Raw genomic sequence first — 17,367 nt, 5'->3', positions numbered from 1 at the left:
GGCTTAGCATCGCAGCTCTAATGCCAACAATAGTAACAGGTCAGTCTGCAATCGGTCAGTAAGTCAGCTCAGCAGGTAGCACAAGCAACAACCACAACTATTTTTAAATTTCACAGGAAATAAAGCAGACTTGAAAAGCATCACAATAATGTCATTTTTGGTTCGAACAATGTCGCTGTATTCTGATTACTGCCTATTCGATTTGTGAATGCAACTGAATACAGGTCCTGATGCTTTAATCTAAATACAGAACCGTGTTACTTCTAGTTTGGTGGATGAAGTGACAAAACACCTTTCTAGATGATGCAACGTGATCCAACAGCAGCACAAACTGCGGCCTTAAAAATGGCTAAAAGTGAATCTACATGTCACTGAAACAATTTTACAAAAACTCAACATGATAAAGATAAATCTAGGATTTATTGCAGGACTGTGGTAATAGATTACCTTCATTTCAGGCAGGTGGACCTCATGTATCACCAACAGGGTGTATATTATGATTATATACACACAGTTTTTTTTTCTCAAAATGCAACCTCTCCTGCTACTGACCATAAATAACTTCATATTGTTTGCTTCGATTTCAGGACATCCTGATAAACTGCCGAAGAGCAGCGACCTCCATATCAATCTCTCCGCTGGTGCCGTACTATCTGGCCGTCGGCTGCTCCGACAGCTCAGTGCGAATCTACGACAGACGCATGCTGGGCACCAGAGCGACGGGTAAACTGTTCATCATTCACTCTGCTTTCTTTACATTCGTTGACATACGGTGGATTTACTCCTATGCTTTACAACATCAGGAGAAAAACGTGGCTACACAAGCAGCCGGCGATGGTGGCGAGCTTCTGTGTCTAATTACGACCAAACTGTGCCTTTTATCTTGATCTTGCTGAGTTACCTGCAGCGTTCTTAGCAGTTGTTTATAAGTCGAGGTGGCAGATGGAGGTAGTGAAGCAGACCTGAGGGGTTTCCTTCTTTGGGTTTTTATTCCCATCCTGCTGTGCTGTGCCTGCGCTCCAGTGGGAGCTGTCTAGTGTTAGATGCCTCCATGAATATTTTGACTTCATCCTGCGTCTCTTAAACTCTTGTGACAGCTGCGGTACGTTATGAACTGTATTTATGGGGCATCCTTCTCACACAAAATGTAGCTCAAACTGCTTTTGTGTTTTTACTCAGAGTGAAACTGAAGTTGTTTATTTGCAGAGGAATTTTCAAGAACAAGGCCATTTACATTAAACATTCTTCACATCAAACGTCAGGGATAGTGAGGGGCATGCCCACAAATACATTTAAGAATCTCATTCATGCAGTCACTTGCTAAAATGACACGTTCTTCCTCTTTTTTAGGTAATTACATGGGCCGGGGAACGACGGGAATGTGCGTTCGCTTCGTTCCCGCTCACCTGTCGAACAAGTCGTGCAGAGTGACGTCTCTGTGCTACAGCGAGGACGGTCAGGAGGTGCTGGTCAGCTACTCCTCCGATTATATCTACCTGTTTGATCCCAAAGATGACCAGGCCCGAGAGCTCAAGGGCCCGTCGGAGGAGAGGAGGGAGGAGGTGAGATGTCGTGTGTCCTGACAGGAAACTGTCTGTTGTTTTTAGCTCTTGTCTGATGTCATTCTGTGTTGTTGTTTGCATTTTTTCAACTCTGTCTTGAAACAAGACTCCGATTGCAGTATGCACATTGAAAGAGCTTCTCGATGATGCATCGTTCTGGCCATAAGTGATCCCTTCCTAATGGCAATTACTGCATGTGAACAAACCTATATAGAGCATTTTAGAGTTCTAGAGTGGCACATTACATCAGATAAATTGTCTTAACTGAAATAGCATTAGTAGGGTCTCTACAAGTTTAAAAATGAAGAACATTAATCTGTTTTGTAGATTTAAAATAAAACAAGGTCACCAGACTTCTGGAGTTACTCCTGATCCCTGCTGAAAGCTCTCATTAACTGCTACTCGCATAGCACACACAAACCACTGAGTGGACTGTTGCTGGTTGAGTTGCATTGTGAGTAATGTTGGCACCAAGTTTCAACAAGGAAGAAGAACATGTGGAGTAACAAAACAGTTACAAAACAATCCTTTTTTTTTTGAAGTGCCAAGAATGAGTTTGACAGTGTCACAGCAGGGCATTGCTACACTTGAGTCCTTACAAAAATAAATCTTAAAACTTCTGCTGAAAGTAGCTTCAGCAGTCAGAGTTGGTCCAATCAGTTCTACCTTGATGAGACGTGCCTGATGCTTGATTTGTTTAACTCTGATCAGTGGAGACTCACTTTAACTTTGGCTGAACTTAAGAGTTGTAATGGCTCTGGATTCGTCCATACTGGATAGTGAGACCTGGTGGGTCCTAACTCTGGAAAAAACAACTATTTTAATGTTCACATGGGCATGCGAACATTGCTACAAAGACCCCCCTCTCACAGGAATGTATTTTTTTGGTAATGAGTGAAATAAGCAGTCAACACCATTGCTGAGTGTTTTCGCCTTGAAACTGCAGATGAGCATCTCAATAACTCACAATCAGACTTCCAATTTTTCATTCCTAACAAACCTAAGGAACCAATCTTGTCAACTTGTGAGGTGAAGCTTACAGTGTACAGAGTCTTAGATGAGCTGGTGTGCTCGAGCTGCAGGCAAACGGCGGAGGGGTGGCTGGAGAAAGAGGCTGGGATTTCTCATAGCTGCACACAGTAACAGAAGAAACAGTGTGGATTCACATGTCAGCCATTTGAAGACATGAAGGGATTGTTTTCATGGTCAGATCCTCTAAAGATGTCATTCTGATGATCAGAGAGGAGGTTTGATTGGTTTGATTACTGATCTGAGAGCAACTAATCTATCGTTTAGTTTACCCGTTATTTATTAAGATTAATTGTGTATTCATTTAATGTGTAAAATAAAAGCAATAAGTGTCCATTCTGAGTTCTGAGAATCACAAGACAATGAGATTCAACAGAGAAGCTGGAGCCAGATGGGCTTTTGTGCTTGTTGCAGTTTTTATCGTCAATCAATTAGATGATTACTTCATTATAAAGCTCAAATTAAAATATGCAGCAGAATCGGACAGAGATGGTTAATGCTGCAGAATCTGCTCTCTCTTGTTCTACATTAAAATCCTAAAATCTCTTGAAAGTATTCACCCGCATCCAACTGCTGCTGCTTGCATGTGCATCATTTAAAGTAAACACAAGCACGTGTAGCCGAGCAGAGGCTTCCGTGTAGGCGCTTTTTTTGGGGTGAAAGGATAGTTTGTTGTAAACAGAGCGGCCCTTGTTGTTGCTGTCTGCTAATCCGAGAGCCGCAGACATCAGTGCTAAATCTGTGCTGGCTGATGCAGTGCAGTGAGGGGAGCAAATGACCCTGAAAATCCAAGACGCAGGACGAAGGAGAGGGGAGGAAATGCAGCGAAGACAGAAACAGCGTCATAGATTGCTGACTGATTTGCACCGTTCTCATGTATATCAGTTTGTCTGGGCAGCTGTTTCGAAAATCGATCAGGAAAACTGTGTTTACGGTTATGGCTGGTCTTCACGTGTGTCTGAATGTGCTGGATCATGGTGCCAGTCCTTCAGAGCCTCGTGGTGAGTTCAGCTGTGTCGAGATGCAACCACCACACGCATTCCTTTCCAAATACAGCGACCGACGCAGGCAGCGTTCCTCAATCCACCAAAATAGTTCAGGCTGAGGTGGTGGTGGTGGTGGTGGGGCAGCCAAGGAAAGGCTCATTACCCTCCCTTCTATCACTTTCCTCTACCTGTGACCTCCTTTGTTCGTGGCCTTTTCTTTCCCTGATTCGCTCTACTATCTCTCTCAGCCTCTGCTCCTTTTCACCACCTGTCCAGACCTGATGACATTTCCCAACTAAAGCAGTTGATAGTCCCTCCACTAAGACCCCCTTTTTCTATTTCTGGCTCTCGTCCTGTTGCCCTGCAGAGAGAGCCAGGGGACTGGAAAGTGAAGGCAACCTCAGTCGTGCAGCCAGAAGGGAGGGGGCACTTTAAAGAGGACACTGACAGAGACAAGCAGTGTTTTGCTTTGGCAGCGGAGCTATTTTTGACCATGCTTTGACTGACAAACTGCTAATCTTTCTCTCTCTCTCTCCGTGTGTGTGTGTGTGTGTGTGTTTCCACAGCTGAGGCAGCCTCCAGTGAAGCGCCTCCGTCTACGAGGTGACTGGTCTGACACTGGACCCCGAGCTCGCCCTGAGAGTGAGAGGGAGAGAGATGGTAAGATCACAGTATGTACTCCTGCTCGTGTAAAGCACAGGTCTCATGTTACAGGCTCGACCTCTGAGAAAATATCTCAAGGCTCCCCCCTCCGAATGTTTAAATTTAATTAAAACGAGTGCTTGTTTTTTTTTTCAGACTGTGTAAGCCTGATTTAAAGGATTTTATTCCCATTTAGGTTGATATGAGGGAACTCAAATAGTTGCTCACGTCCAAAACTTATGCTGCGTTGACTAATTCGGTTACAAAACAGTCAAGTGCGGCAGCTACTCGCCAAGTCACAGTTGAAGTGTTGTTCAAGTGCTCATTGGTGTTATTTATGTTGCAGTAAAAACAAAAAAAAAAAGGTAGGCTTGAATAACAGAACTGGCTAATAGCAAGGGTACATTTTATCTCCTGTTTTTCAAACAAAATGAAACGGGAGAAATTAGGTGGAAACGGTAAAAGACCAAATGATGTGATTCCCCACATCATTTTAAAAAAGGCTGAGGCCAGCTCAGCTTTGATTGGTAAAGCATCACGCCTGTCTCACAGCACAGCGACAGGTGTTGGGCATCAGTTTGTAGCTTAATATCGTCAGTTTCCTTTGAAAACGACTTGCAGCCAGTTGCTTTTTGACCCGTACTTAGAGAACACTGTTAGAAAAACATATTCATTTATGTGGAGTCATGTTTCTGACCCCCTGATGAATCTAATTCACTCTCTTTAAACTTAGTTTCTGGTCTCCGCTGACTTCAATCTGGCTCTTTGGCTGGAAAACGCTCCACCAGCTAGCCCCTAACTATATCAGTCTGTCGTTGGGTGCTGAGCAGATAGTGTTCAGTCAGCTTTTATGCTGAAAACACTGTCTTGCTGCAACAGAACATGAAAACAGTGAGAAGTCAAGTTGTGGGCCATCAAACTGAAGTAACAAGCTGGAAGGTGCTTCTACTCGAAACTGCTAAACTGCTCGATTTCTTACACTCTGCGTTATCATGTGCTCTATTAGAGTTGATGCATGACAACTCATTTATTATAAGATTTATTAAGCTGCTACTTTTACAGAAAGAAACTTTAATAGCTCATCTTTGGAGAAAAGTAGCCTCCTTAGCAGAGAACAACATGGACAGTGACTCAGTGAGAAGTTTCAAATTATCATCCAGTTTTTAATTTTGTTTAAATTTGCAAAACACATGTCACTAATTTAATCAATAGTTTCTGTAAAGAGCCCTTTTTTTCGTTTGTCACTCTCTGAATGAGGAACAACAACTCTCTGTAGTGTATTGTCCAAATCTTAAAATGTGAAGTGGTCTGTATATAACAGTGGAGGTTTTGTGATGTTAGACTCAGTAATTAATGTTTTCATTCTGAGACATATCATATTTACACAAACATGAACAAAGGCAATCAAGTAAACGTGTTTATATAGCATCTTATCATACACAGAGGCTACTCAGAGTGCTTCACAGGCAAAGGTAAAAAAAAAAAGAAGAAATAAAATAAAGCATGTAATAAAATGTAATTCATCTAAAACTGTAAAATGACTTGAACAAAGTCCATACAGATTCATAGGATAATGAAACTGATTAACTAAAACAGCTAATAATGAAATGAACAATGTAAAGTCCTTCTGTAAAATCATAATAATAATAACTTAATATGTATTTTTCTTCCTTCCAGGGGAACAGAGTCCAAACGTGTCTTTGATGCAGAGGATGTCAGACATGTTGTCTCGGTGGTTTGAGGAGGCCAGTGAAGCTCAGAGCAGCAGAGGAACTCGACCTCAGACACGACCCCGAGGTGAGGAACCCCCCATCTGAAAAACTCTGCTCATCAAACAGGCTGTAAAATTCCTTTACAGCAATTAAATTATTGTTAGGTTTGTAGTAAACGATGCTTTAATACTGATGTGTTTGTTTTTGTTAATGAGGAAAAGTCAACCTGCTGTCTGTCTGCCACAGTGTGATAAATACTACTTGGTTTCACCTTTTCTCTGAAAAATTTGGAATTATAAAGATTTAAATGTAATTCTTCCAATTTTATGAGATTTTTTACACAAATCCCTTCGCAATATATGCAAATAAGTTTAAGAGGGACCATGTCCTGCTGTGTAAATCTATATAGAGCTGCAACAACAAATTAGTCTGTATGTACTTAAATGATGAAGACTGAATAATTGAGTAATTATTTAAGTGATCTTTTCTACCAAAAACGCCAAACATGGAGAGGATTTGCTCCTTTTCTTTGCTTTATATGAGAGCAAACTCCACATGCTTGTTCCTCAGATTGTTGGTCAGACAAAACCAGCAATCTGAAGACGTTTTTTTTCACGTAAAATGGTTTAATCAGTAATGGAGACAATAAAATATACATTTATCATTTGCGAAAGTTGGAGGCCTGATGTAATGTAGTATAAACTCAATCTTAAGTCCCTTTCACGCATCCTGTTTGAGAGAAGACTTTTGTACCGTCATCAGGATCAATGTACAACAACAATAATTTCAATAGAACTGGCATCAGTGGGGCATTCATGTAGTTTCACACTATTCCCATTTATCAAATGGTAAAGAGTCAAGAGGTTTAATTAAAGATGTGTCACCATAAACAGTAGAAGTAGCCCTTTTTGTCTGATCTCTTTCAAGTTAGACTCGTTAATGTGCTTAAAATTGTAGGAGCACTAATCTGATTGGCCATTCTCCTCTCCTTCTTCTATTTTTCAAAATCCGCAATCATGTACATCAACAGTTCCAACCATCACTATTTTGAGGGAGCCGCAGCCTTCGCTTAGCTCTACTCAAAAACTGTGATTGGTTTAAAGACATACAAACAAGCTGCAGCATTTTTCCCCCCCTATAGCAGAATGATACTGAAGTGCAGCCAGACTATATATTTAACAGAACGAGCTGGCAAACTGAGACAGTGGAGATAGACAGGAAAGGGGGGAGAAGAATGGGGAGAGACCTGCAGCAAAGGGTCATGAGCAGGAGTGGAACCCATGTCCGCTGCATCGGGGAATTATAGCCCCTGTTCATGGGTCACCTGCTCAACTAGGCGAGCTATAGGGGCACCCCATGGTAATTATTTTTTAATGTTCTTGTTTCCAGGAACAGCCGTCCGTCCAGAGGGGAACACTCCTGCTGCCCCGACGGGGGACTCCAGTCAGGAGTCCAGCGCCCCCGAGAGGCCTGTGGGGACAGACTCCCCAGAGGTACCCGCGAGTCCCGCAGCCGCTGCCGCTGCCCCCATGCCTAAATCCACCTCCTCTTCCTCCTCAGGGTCGTCATCAGCAGTCACAGCACCACCTCCCTCCAGCTCCTCCTCAGTGGAGAGCTCGGCCCCTTCCTCCTCCCCCCTCACGTCCTCCCCAGACTCAGAACAGAGGAGTCAGGCCGACACAACCGGCACCCCCACGCCGACGGCCACGCCCACCTCTGAACCCGCACTGTCAGGTGAGTATCCAGATCAACAGTCACAGTGACACTTTAACGTGATTCAGTGCTCAGAAAACACTCCAGAAATCCACATTTTACTGTTCAGTGCAGCGATTAGGTATCCTCAGGTTATATCCTGTGTGTGTGCAGTCATGAACAGAAGTTGATGTACAGTTGTAAAGGCCATGTGTATCATTACAGTCTTGAGTTTCCAATGATGTCTATAACTCTGAATCATCTGTGATGGAATGATTGAAACACGTGTCTTTGTCACGAAAGAGTAATCATGCATTTTGTTTTTTCTCATAGATTTATTAAAGGTGTTTTGGAAATATGACAAAATCTGCGGAGAGTCAAAAATGTTCATACAGCCATGCTAATATTGGGTTAAATGTCCTTTGGCCATTTTTACCTCTATTAGGTGCTTCTGGTAGCGGTCCACAAGCTTCTGGGAACCTTCTAGTTGTAGGACAGAATCGGTGCAGTTCAATTAAATTTGTTGGCTTTCTAACACAGATTTGTTTCTTTATCACAGTTCACTGATTCTCGATGGAGTTTAAGTCAGGACTGTGGGGAGAACTGTCTAAAACCTTAATTCTAGCTTGATTTAGCAATTTCTTCGCCACATTTCATGTGTATTTAGGGTCATTGTCTTGTTGGAGCACCCAGCTGCATCCAAGACCCAACCTTATGACCCAGGATTTTAGGTTTTCCTGAAGAATGTGGGGATATTTGTCTTTGTTCATCATTTCATTTATTGTGTGTAAAGCAACAGTTCCACTGTCAGGAAACAAGCCCAGGAGCATAATACTACCACCCCCATGCTTGACTGTAGGTTTGGTGTTTTTGGGGTACAAAGCCTCACCTTCTCTCCCCTCGAACATATTTCTTGTTATTGTGGCCAACTCGCTCATTTTTTTCAGAACACAAAACGTTCCCCCAGAAGGCCTTTTCTTTGTCCATGTGATCAGCAGCAAACTTACGTCAAGGTTTAAGGTGTTTCTTCTAGTGGAAGAGCTTCCTTCTTATGTGGCAGCCTCTCAGCTCATGATCCTGGAAAACACTCCAGACTAGACACCTGTGTTACAGCAGCTTCTAGTTCATTACAGAGCTGCTTCTTGGTGATTCTTGGTTGTCCCTTGACCATCCTGACCTCTCAGCACCAGGTAGTAAATTGTGTTTTTTTTTCTTGACAGTGCCGTGTACTTTACAATACAACAAACACACAAACAATGGTTTGCACAGATGATTTTAGGATCTGAAGCTGCTTTGAAATGGCTGCAAGTGACTTTCCTGACTCAATGATTTGCTTTTTCAGATCTGTGCTGAGCTCCTCAGACTTTCCCACCGTGTTGTTTGTGGCTGAGTCTAAGGAGTGGATCAAATGGGTCCTATTTAAATTGGCTCAGAGGAGTCAACAGCTGTAGTCAATCGTAATCACTCATGAGAAGTTAAGACGACACGCCACTAGGAAAATTTGATGTATGAATATTTGTGATCCAGCAGACTTTGTCATAATTCCAGTAGACCCTTAATAAATCTATGAAAGAACCAAAACTCATGATTGTTTTTTGTGACAAAGACACGTGTGTTTCAATCATTCCATCATGGAAAATTCAGAGTTATCGGAGTCATTGGAAACTCAAGACTGTAATGATATACATGGTCTTTATAAGTGTATGTAAACTTCTGTTCACAACTCTATGTGAGTGTATGTTTGTGTGTGTGTTCATTGGAGCCACTCCACTCAAGCACCAGCCTCACTTCACTCTCTTTTCCTTCAGCATCCTGTTGTCCTTCTCCTCGTTTTTTTTTTTTTTTTTTTCCTGTTGTCCTTCTCCTCGTTTTTTTTTTTTGCCAGACTCTCTGCTCCCGACCTTTTCCTCACATCCTCCTCCCTCAGTCTTCTAATCGTGCATTCACTCTCCCTTTCTTCCTCTGCCTCTTTGTCAGAGTACGGTCCTCATCGGCTGCCCATAAGTTTAGTGTGTAGGCGTTTGCAGAGGTTGCTCCGGCTGGCCGACCCCCCAGGACAGGGTCAGGGCGCGGCCCCTTCTTCTTCTTCTTCCTCTTCCTCTGCAGCCCCTGAGAGACAGTCACAAAGAGCTGCTACCTCTGCTGCTGCTGCTGCTGAGACGCAACCCCGTACAGGTTACCCGCCCCTCCGAGCTCCCCGACCCTGCAGCAACCCCTCCATACGGGCTGTTCGCCTGGGGCCCCTTCCCCTGCCATCTTACCCCGCTATGTAGCCAAAGGCACACGTGTCTGTTTGTAGACACAGTTAGGCTCCAGAAAGCCCCGGTCTTGCTCGAACTGACCACTAACCCCGCAGTGATCCTCTTTCCATTCCCCCAGTAATGCACCTTGTACTTATTAACCTCTACTGCCTTCACTGTGTCGCCTCTCCACTGTTTGCTCAGCCCCTCACTCACTAATGCTCTCACTCCATCTCTTCACTTGTTGCTTGAGTTTTCACCTGCAAAACTCTCCCGTTGGAGTGGCACCAGCCGGTATGAAGCTCTGCTTTTGGCGTCATCATGGCTCACGTGGTTGTTCACCCATGTTTGATGATGCACTCTGATCCGTTTCCTGAACAAGTGACCATAACTTGCATAATTTGCTGCTTCACTTTGGTTTGACTTCACTTATACTTGAGAATAAAGCCCTTTTCAGACATGGGATATGTAAATGTTGCTTCTAGATTGAGGAAAGGCCACTACACATACTTTCACAATATTTGACATCAGGTGTGCGAGGAGAGTATTCTTGATTATCTATCAAGCTGTATTAGTGATTTTTTTTTTAAAAACCCTTAGAACACCAAAACCCATTGGTGAAAGGCATGTTGTCTTAAAAAATTATGACAATGACACCATTTATCTGAGCCAGAAACTGTTGAAACAGAAAGTCATAACATTTTAACTTTCCGATGGTCCTTGAACTACTCATCTGTCAGAAAGTTTCACCAAATCGAAGCTAAGAATTCCTCAAAATCACTTCATTGTGCATGCGTAGTGAGCGTATTTTGGAGTTCTCTCTACTTCCATAGAGATGCAGGACTCAGAAGCTGCTTGGAGTTAAGAATTAAAACTTACTTTGCAGTTGAAGCCTTAATTAATGACCATCATGAGCTGAAGGGGCGCTGGCCGCTGCCTCTCAAAGTGAGACAACTCTGTGTATTTTCTCATCAATTTCTTAATTCATCAGAAAACTAATTCTTAAAGGGACATTCAAACATGTAAAACTGCACATTTACAGTGTGTCTGAAAGGGGCTTTAACTGGACAGGTTTGACACCAGAGAATCATTTATTGAGTAAAGGGCAGGTGCTTGAATTGTTTCACTTCACTAAAAGATGAAAAGCAGAAAGGTTTGACTTTTATTTGGCAGTCGCAAGATTATTACTTAAATATGTTTGTATTATTATTATTTTTGTTGCAACCAGGTTTTTTTGTGTTGTATTTATTTCAGTTTTCTTACACAGCATCTAAGAATAAGCACGTTGATGGTTGTGATTTCCAGGTTTTCTCAAACAGCGTAGGGATATTTCTGAACACATTTGTAGTAAACATGTGTGAACCTCATTCTCCGTTCAGACTTACTAATCTCTGATACTCATTTTGCATTTGAAAAAGCTAAAGCTATGAACTGATCTCCCGTGTTATCAGACGAAGCTTTTTTTTAATTTCCTGTGGCTGATATATTTTTTTAAAGCTCTCCCTGCTTGGCCTTGGATTTATTTTTATTTTTTTTTTTAACATGACTTGGACGTTTTTAACCCTCGTGCGTCGTGACTGTGTGAGCCCTCAGGTTTGACCTCTGTGTTGGATGTTTAGTCGGTCTCATTTGTGTTCCAGATTCCCCCTCGTCTGTGGTAAACAAACAGCTGGGATCCATGACTCTTGACGAACAGCAGGGTGCGTCCTCCCCTCCCTCAGCCCACCCTGCCACTCGCTTTGTCTTCTTCACCCTCTGTCATAAAAACACTTCTTCTCATGCTGTCCTCCTCCACAGTTTGTCCTCGTCTGTCTTCATGCTTTTTGCTTTCTCTGTACCCACCGCTTTTCTCTCCATCATTAACTATATATTAAAGCAGAGGGAGCACGTCCATCTTACCTGTGTTACTTGGGCTGAGGAACACAGTGATAATGTTAATAATTAAAAGTTTGATGCAGTCATAATTCAATTAGTTTAGCTTAGTGACAAGACACTCCATCAAGGAATACAAACAGCACGGATATTACCTTTACATTTGTTTGTACGTTGCGGCTGTTTTTACCTGCCGTTAAAGGGTTAGTTAACCCAAACCAACAAAAAAAAAAAAGTCTTTTTCTTGATCTTTAAGGTGGTGCAACTTATTTTTGTTCAATCCATCATAGGAAATTAATAAAACCAGCAAATGCTCACACTAGAGCCCAAGCAGTGTTCCCTTTTTGAGCTGATCTTCAATGAAGTTTCCTTGAATGTGTTTTTTTTAAGAGTTTAAATATGCAGGATAATTTACAGCTGAAACATAAACCCGTCAGTGCGCTCTGGTGGACAAACTATGTAATGTAGTAGTGACACGGTTTCTGATTTACCTCCAATGTATCGTGACCTCTCTACAGAGCCGTGTCGAGTTATTTATGAGCATTGATAGGCGGGTATAGTGTTGCTTAAACCTCACAGCAACCCTCTGAACTCCCAGCGGCTCCCCACCGTCCAGTATTAACTAGGCTCCATGATTTTTGTGTTTCATTTAAAAGTAATGTAATGTGCAGTCGAATTAAGTAAATATAAATACTGTGTGCACTGTTTAAAAGTAAATCTGAGAAAAATATTGTGTTCCATTACATTTATTTCTCAGTTTTAGTTGCTATTGTCTTTATAGATTAAGATTTTTCTTACCAACACATACAGTAATCATATAGAAAATGCTGCCTCCATGTTGATTTATCAGTAACAATAATTCCAACAGCATCGCTCCCACAGGGACTGTTTTCTGAATTAAAAGACATTTAAATTACATTTTTGATCACGTTTTCAGCGCACAACTTTTACTTGTAATGAAGTATTTTTGAATTTGTATGACTGTGTTCTGCACCGCCACATCGCTGAACTGCGGTACACGCTGATGCAAACATAGCTCTGATTAATGCCTGAGAATCTGGAGCTTTTTAATTTATTTGGCATTTCAGCTAATATTGACTACTATGTTCTAAACAGTTATTAATGAAAAAAATATATTGATTAATTTGCAGCCCTGATTCTGAAGTGGCGCACCTGTTTGAGACTTGTCCTTTCTCCCAGTGACAACACATTTACACATTTAAAAACTCTGTTAGTCTTTAGAATAAACAGCCTTCACTGGGAGCTATTTTCCTCATTCCTCATTGTATGAAGGTATGAAATAATCCTTCAGGGGCTTTGTCTCGTGTTTCTTGTGTGTTCCTGTCTTGCTGCTGTGGCTGTTAACAGTCGACTCGTGTCTGTTGATGTGTCCTTTGTGTCTGCTCTGTATACGTCTGTTGCATGTTCCCATTTCTGTTCGGTGTTCAGAGGGAATGGATGCAACAGAAGGTTGCATATTTCTAGTGTGCTTCTAAAAAGCTGCAAACAACAGAAAAAAAATCACAGATGTTTTTAAAAAAATCAGAGTTAGAGAGTGAAGCTGAGCAGCCTTTATGTTTCTGCAGCACTAATAAGCTCGTCTTGTTTGCTTTGCCTGTGTGTCGTCCTCTTTTCTGCTCAGGAACAGCAGAAGCTTCAGGTTCACCACCAGATGAACCTGTTTCTGCACCGGCCAGCAGCAGCCCTCCCACCTCCTCCACCTCCTCCACCACCACCTCCTCCTCCTCCACCTCCACCAGTAGACCCAGTGCAGCAGAGCCAGTCCTCAGCCTGCACTACAGCTCAGAGGGAACCACCACCAGCACCATCAAGCTGGACTTCACTGATGAGTGGTGAGGCAGAAACGTCTAGAGAACCTCTCCGAAATCTCTTTTTTTCATACCTTGAAGACACTTAATAGATAATGTTGCTGTAACAGGACAGAACAGACCCCTGCCTGGGGTTACAGTGAGCTAAATCCCAGTGAAATCTGGCCTCCTCTAATTTATACCCCAGATAGCATTCGGGCTGCACTATTTCATCTTATACCTCACTAGGTCAGCTTCGACTCCCCACACTCAGACACACAAATATTCTAGGATAAAGTATGAGAATTTTGATTTGACACACTGATGACACAACAATACACAGTTTTATTAATTTAAATGCCCTTGGTGCATGAATCATGAGGGCTACAGGTCTGGAGTTTTGATTCAGAAGTGCAGATATAAAGGGATATAGATGCTACAAGACTATACAGAGTAATAATGTGCTGAATACTTAAAAGAGAAGTGATGCTTCAAGGGTTTATGCATGTCTAAACCCAACATGCTGTATTACTATTTTTACTTACATCTATAACAAATCCAACTTTTTTGAAATGTTGAACATTAAGGAAGGTGTTCATTGTGTGAGCATCATATGAACTAATAATTGAATATATATATTTGATGTATCAACGTTTTTCAGCTTTAACAATCTGATTTGACAGGGTTTTGACTTTTTTTTTTTTATAACATACTCTGCTATGGAAACTTTGAGAACTTGTGAAACTCACTAAAGGCATAAATTGCCTTTTTTGAGGGGGTTCAAAACCTTCATTATCTCAGTAAACTGATAATGTACTTTCAGTTGTTTCCCTTGTAGGAGTCTAATTATGTGAAGTAGCAACACAGACGTATTGCCAATAGCAATTAGGAAGGAAATGCAGGAAAAGAAAACACAGAGTTTCCACTGTAAAATAAAACTAATCTGCTGCTATTATTCCAACACTAAAAACATGTGTTACTGTTTACTGACAGTTTACTTTGTTCATGTCTGTTGGCATTTGTCTTTTTATTATTACTTTTTTGCACTTTGAAGAGATCTCCTTCACATTAGAACAATAAAATAGATTTTTTTGTTCCTAATTATTTAGTTTTTTTCTGTTAAAGGAGAGCTGAGCATCCAAAAACTCCTCAATGTGTCAGACAGAACATCAGAACCTGAACACGGTTTCTTTGCTCCCGCAGAAAGCTTTATTCAGTTTTACAGGAGGAAAGACGCGTCAGTGTGTTTTCATACTGAAAATCAAACTGGGTGTTATTTCTACAAACTATATTTCATCAGTCGCATATCATTAACTGGAGGTTGCAGGATTCCTGGCTTTGTCTTTAGACATCAGTAGAATTGCTGTTTAAGTGTGATGGAGAGCAGAATCTGTACTTTTTATTATGCTATTGATTTTAATTAACGACAGTGATTTGGGTGGTCAAGTGTCGTCTCAGGAGATTCTCACCTAAGGATTTTTTAAAAAGAGCAGCGGTTTGGTAATTCCTGTGGCTGACTGATCGATTTGATGCAGCCTGAGGAGCAGAGAAAATCTTAAAAGGCGTCGTAGTCCAGAGTAGCTGCTCATTACAGCTGCTTCTGTGATCTACGTCTCATTTAGTGTTCGTATACGTGCACATGTTGAACATTCTGAGTATTTTCTTGTTATGCTTGGAGAGCTTTGTCCTCCGCTGTTTATTAGTTCATTTGTGAACATTGTTGGCCTTCAGCTCCAGACTCGTCATTGAGGAACAAGTGTAACCTTATCATCAGCTCAAGCTGGAAATGTTTTTTTTGTTGTTTTTTTTTTTTACAGGAGCAGCAGCACGTCCAGCTCGATGGGCAGCGGAGGCCCCAAAACGTCTGAGGCTGTGGCTGTACAGAGCAGAGAGAGTCTGTCGACGGAGAGCTCAGCATCGGAGCAGCGTGAGTGATGTCCATCAGCATTTACTTCAATAATATGATCGATATGGTTCAGCAAACAGCCACGGGCCATAGATGCTGACCTGAATTTGAGCATGCCTACCTAGTAACTTGTATTTTCTCCTCCCTCCAGCTCCCTCTGAGTCCTCGGGGCAGCAGAGTTTGCCGGCCGCCTCCACGGAGCCGCCGTGTGACGCCTCCTGCTCCGGTGCCGCTCCGGCCACGGCGGCGGGCTCCTCTGCGGGGGGCAGCATGGCATCCTCACCGCAGGAGAGGAGTCAGCAGGAGGGCACGGAGGACACATCGGGGGGCTGCAGGAGAGCGGAGCCCCCGGCAGAGGAGGGAGAGGAAGGCCAGAGTCAGCCTGCACGGGGCAACCAGGACTCTGACGACAGCGACGACGATCCCATTCTCATCCCATCAACGAGGTTCAGAGGACAGGGACAGAGGTGTGTTAGACAAGATGACGCTCTTGTTTCTATTTATACACTGCAAGTAAGAAAACACCCCTCATGTGTTCGAATGTAGGCTATCATTAGATTCTATTGTTCACTGTCAAAGAGCGGGTGTTCTTATTTGAGTTATGTGTGATGCCTTGCCATTGACTGTTTTACTACAAATATAGATTTAATTCCAGAGGATCTGCAGTAGGAGATAGGATGATCAGGTAACGTGTTTGCACTGACGACTAAAAGCATCTAACCTGGAGTGTGACATGCTGCAGAGCATTTAAACTCGAGCACAACGTGATGTGCAGTGTTTGATCATTTCACTCGCAACAAGCTAATAATACACAGAGCTGGCTGTAGGGTGCGATGCATGCGAGTACTGACTCCACAAATGGTGTGAATAGAAGCATCACAGCTGCATTTTAAACATTTTGTACCGTTCAGAGATGGAGAATGACCAAGACGCGTGCATGACACCCTGATGGAAAGGAGCCGAGCAATTTAAATGGTCGGATTTCATCAATAGATTGAAAACAGCTACGTACTGGTCCTACAATGTGTATCTGACTGAACAAAGTCACTCTAAAGTCACAGAGACAACAGAATACTGTTGGCTTGAGTCTGTTATGATGGACCCAGCAGGTGTTTTCCCTCCACAGTGGCTGCTTTCTAGCTTGGAGTTTGTTTCAAACAGCTTGTTAATGGTTGAACATATAAATCCAGCATACATTGAAAGCATGGTGTTTTCCTATAAGCAACAATTACAGCATGAGATTGTGTGTGTTTGTAGACGCTTTATATTCACATGTCTTGGTTTCGTTTTTTTCGTCAGACGCTCAGCGGCAGCTCGTATCCAGGAGCTGTTCCGCCGGAGGAAAGAAAGACGGGAGATGGAAGAGAGCGAGACCCAGAATATCAGGAGGCCTTCAGTCAAAATGGTCTACAAAGGCCACCGCAACTCCAGGACTATGGTAAACCTCAGGCCATGTTTGTCGTTTTAGTCTGGAGCTAAAAACTTTTAGAAACGTGCTTCTTTAGATGAGACGTAGATGAGGCGATGTGTAAAGCATGAAGCTTAAGTCACGTAGCTTAGCTTAGCATCACAACCAGAAACAGGGGGAACTACCAGCCAGTCAGTTATTCAGAACTACATCTTTTAAAGCATATAAATGATTACATAATTTGATTAACCCTCTAAATCCCAAGAACTTTCTTGACGTTTTATTTTTTTTGCTATTGTCACATTTTTAACTGCAATATCAAGTCCTGCACCTCCATGGAAACTACACAACCATGGCTTAAAGTAAAAAGAACTCAAAAATATGTGTACAGTACGGCAGTTATAAAACCATAAATCCTTAAAAAAAAAAAAGATTGATTCTTTATTTCACAAAAATAAAAAACGTAGAAGTTTTTAGCACAGACATTTTTTCTGAAGCCCCCAAGGTGTC

The 17,367-nt window shown here is 42.2% G+C and overlaps 1 protein-coding gene across 4 annotated transcripts in view; it reads left to right on the top strand.

The window, feature by feature from the left end:
- The window catches only part of dcaf6 (ddb1 and cul4 associated factor 6), a 36,386-nt gene that overhangs the window by 15,039 nt on the left and 3,980 nt on the right, over window positions 1–17,367 (top strand). The window contains exons 6-17 of one of the 4 annotated variants that reach the window (XM_008275559.1): window positions 588–723; window positions 1,351–1,562; window positions 4,144–4,237; window positions 5,897–6,016; window positions 7,321–7,665; window positions 9,601–9,798; window positions 11,504–11,563; window positions 13,378–13,588; window positions 15,361–15,470; window positions 15,601–15,916; window positions 16,105–16,134; window positions 16,749–16,887. In XM_008275559.1, coding sequence (XP_008273781.1) covers window positions 588–723; window positions 1,351–1,562; window positions 4,144–4,237; window positions 5,897–6,016; window positions 7,321–7,665; window positions 9,601–9,798; window positions 11,504–11,563; window positions 13,378–13,588; window positions 15,361–15,470; window positions 15,601–15,916; window positions 16,105–16,134; window positions 16,749–16,887 — 1,971 coding nt within the window. Of the gene's footprint in view, window positions 1–587; window positions 724–1,350; window positions 1,563–4,143; window positions 4,238–5,896; window positions 6,017–7,320; window positions 7,666–9,600; window positions 9,799–11,503; window positions 11,564–13,377; window positions 13,589–15,360; window positions 15,471–15,600; window positions 15,917–16,092; window positions 16,135–16,748; window positions 16,888–17,367 lie in introns of all 4 variants that reach the window. The other 3 variants (XM_008275558.1, XM_008275562.1, XM_008275560.1) reach the window with 3 other exon arrangements.

This window comes from Stegastes partitus, unplaced genomic scaffold (genome assembly GCF_000690725.1).
Source record: "Stegastes partitus isolate 25-593 unplaced genomic scaffold, Stegastes_partitus-1.0.2 Scaffold55, whole genome shotgun sequence".
NCBI classification, from domain to species: domain Eukaryota; kingdom Metazoa; phylum Chordata; class Actinopteri; family Pomacentridae; genus Stegastes; species Stegastes partitus.
Note: the sequence above shows the minus strand (reverse complement) of the source record. Positions and strands in the feature narration are given on the sequence as shown.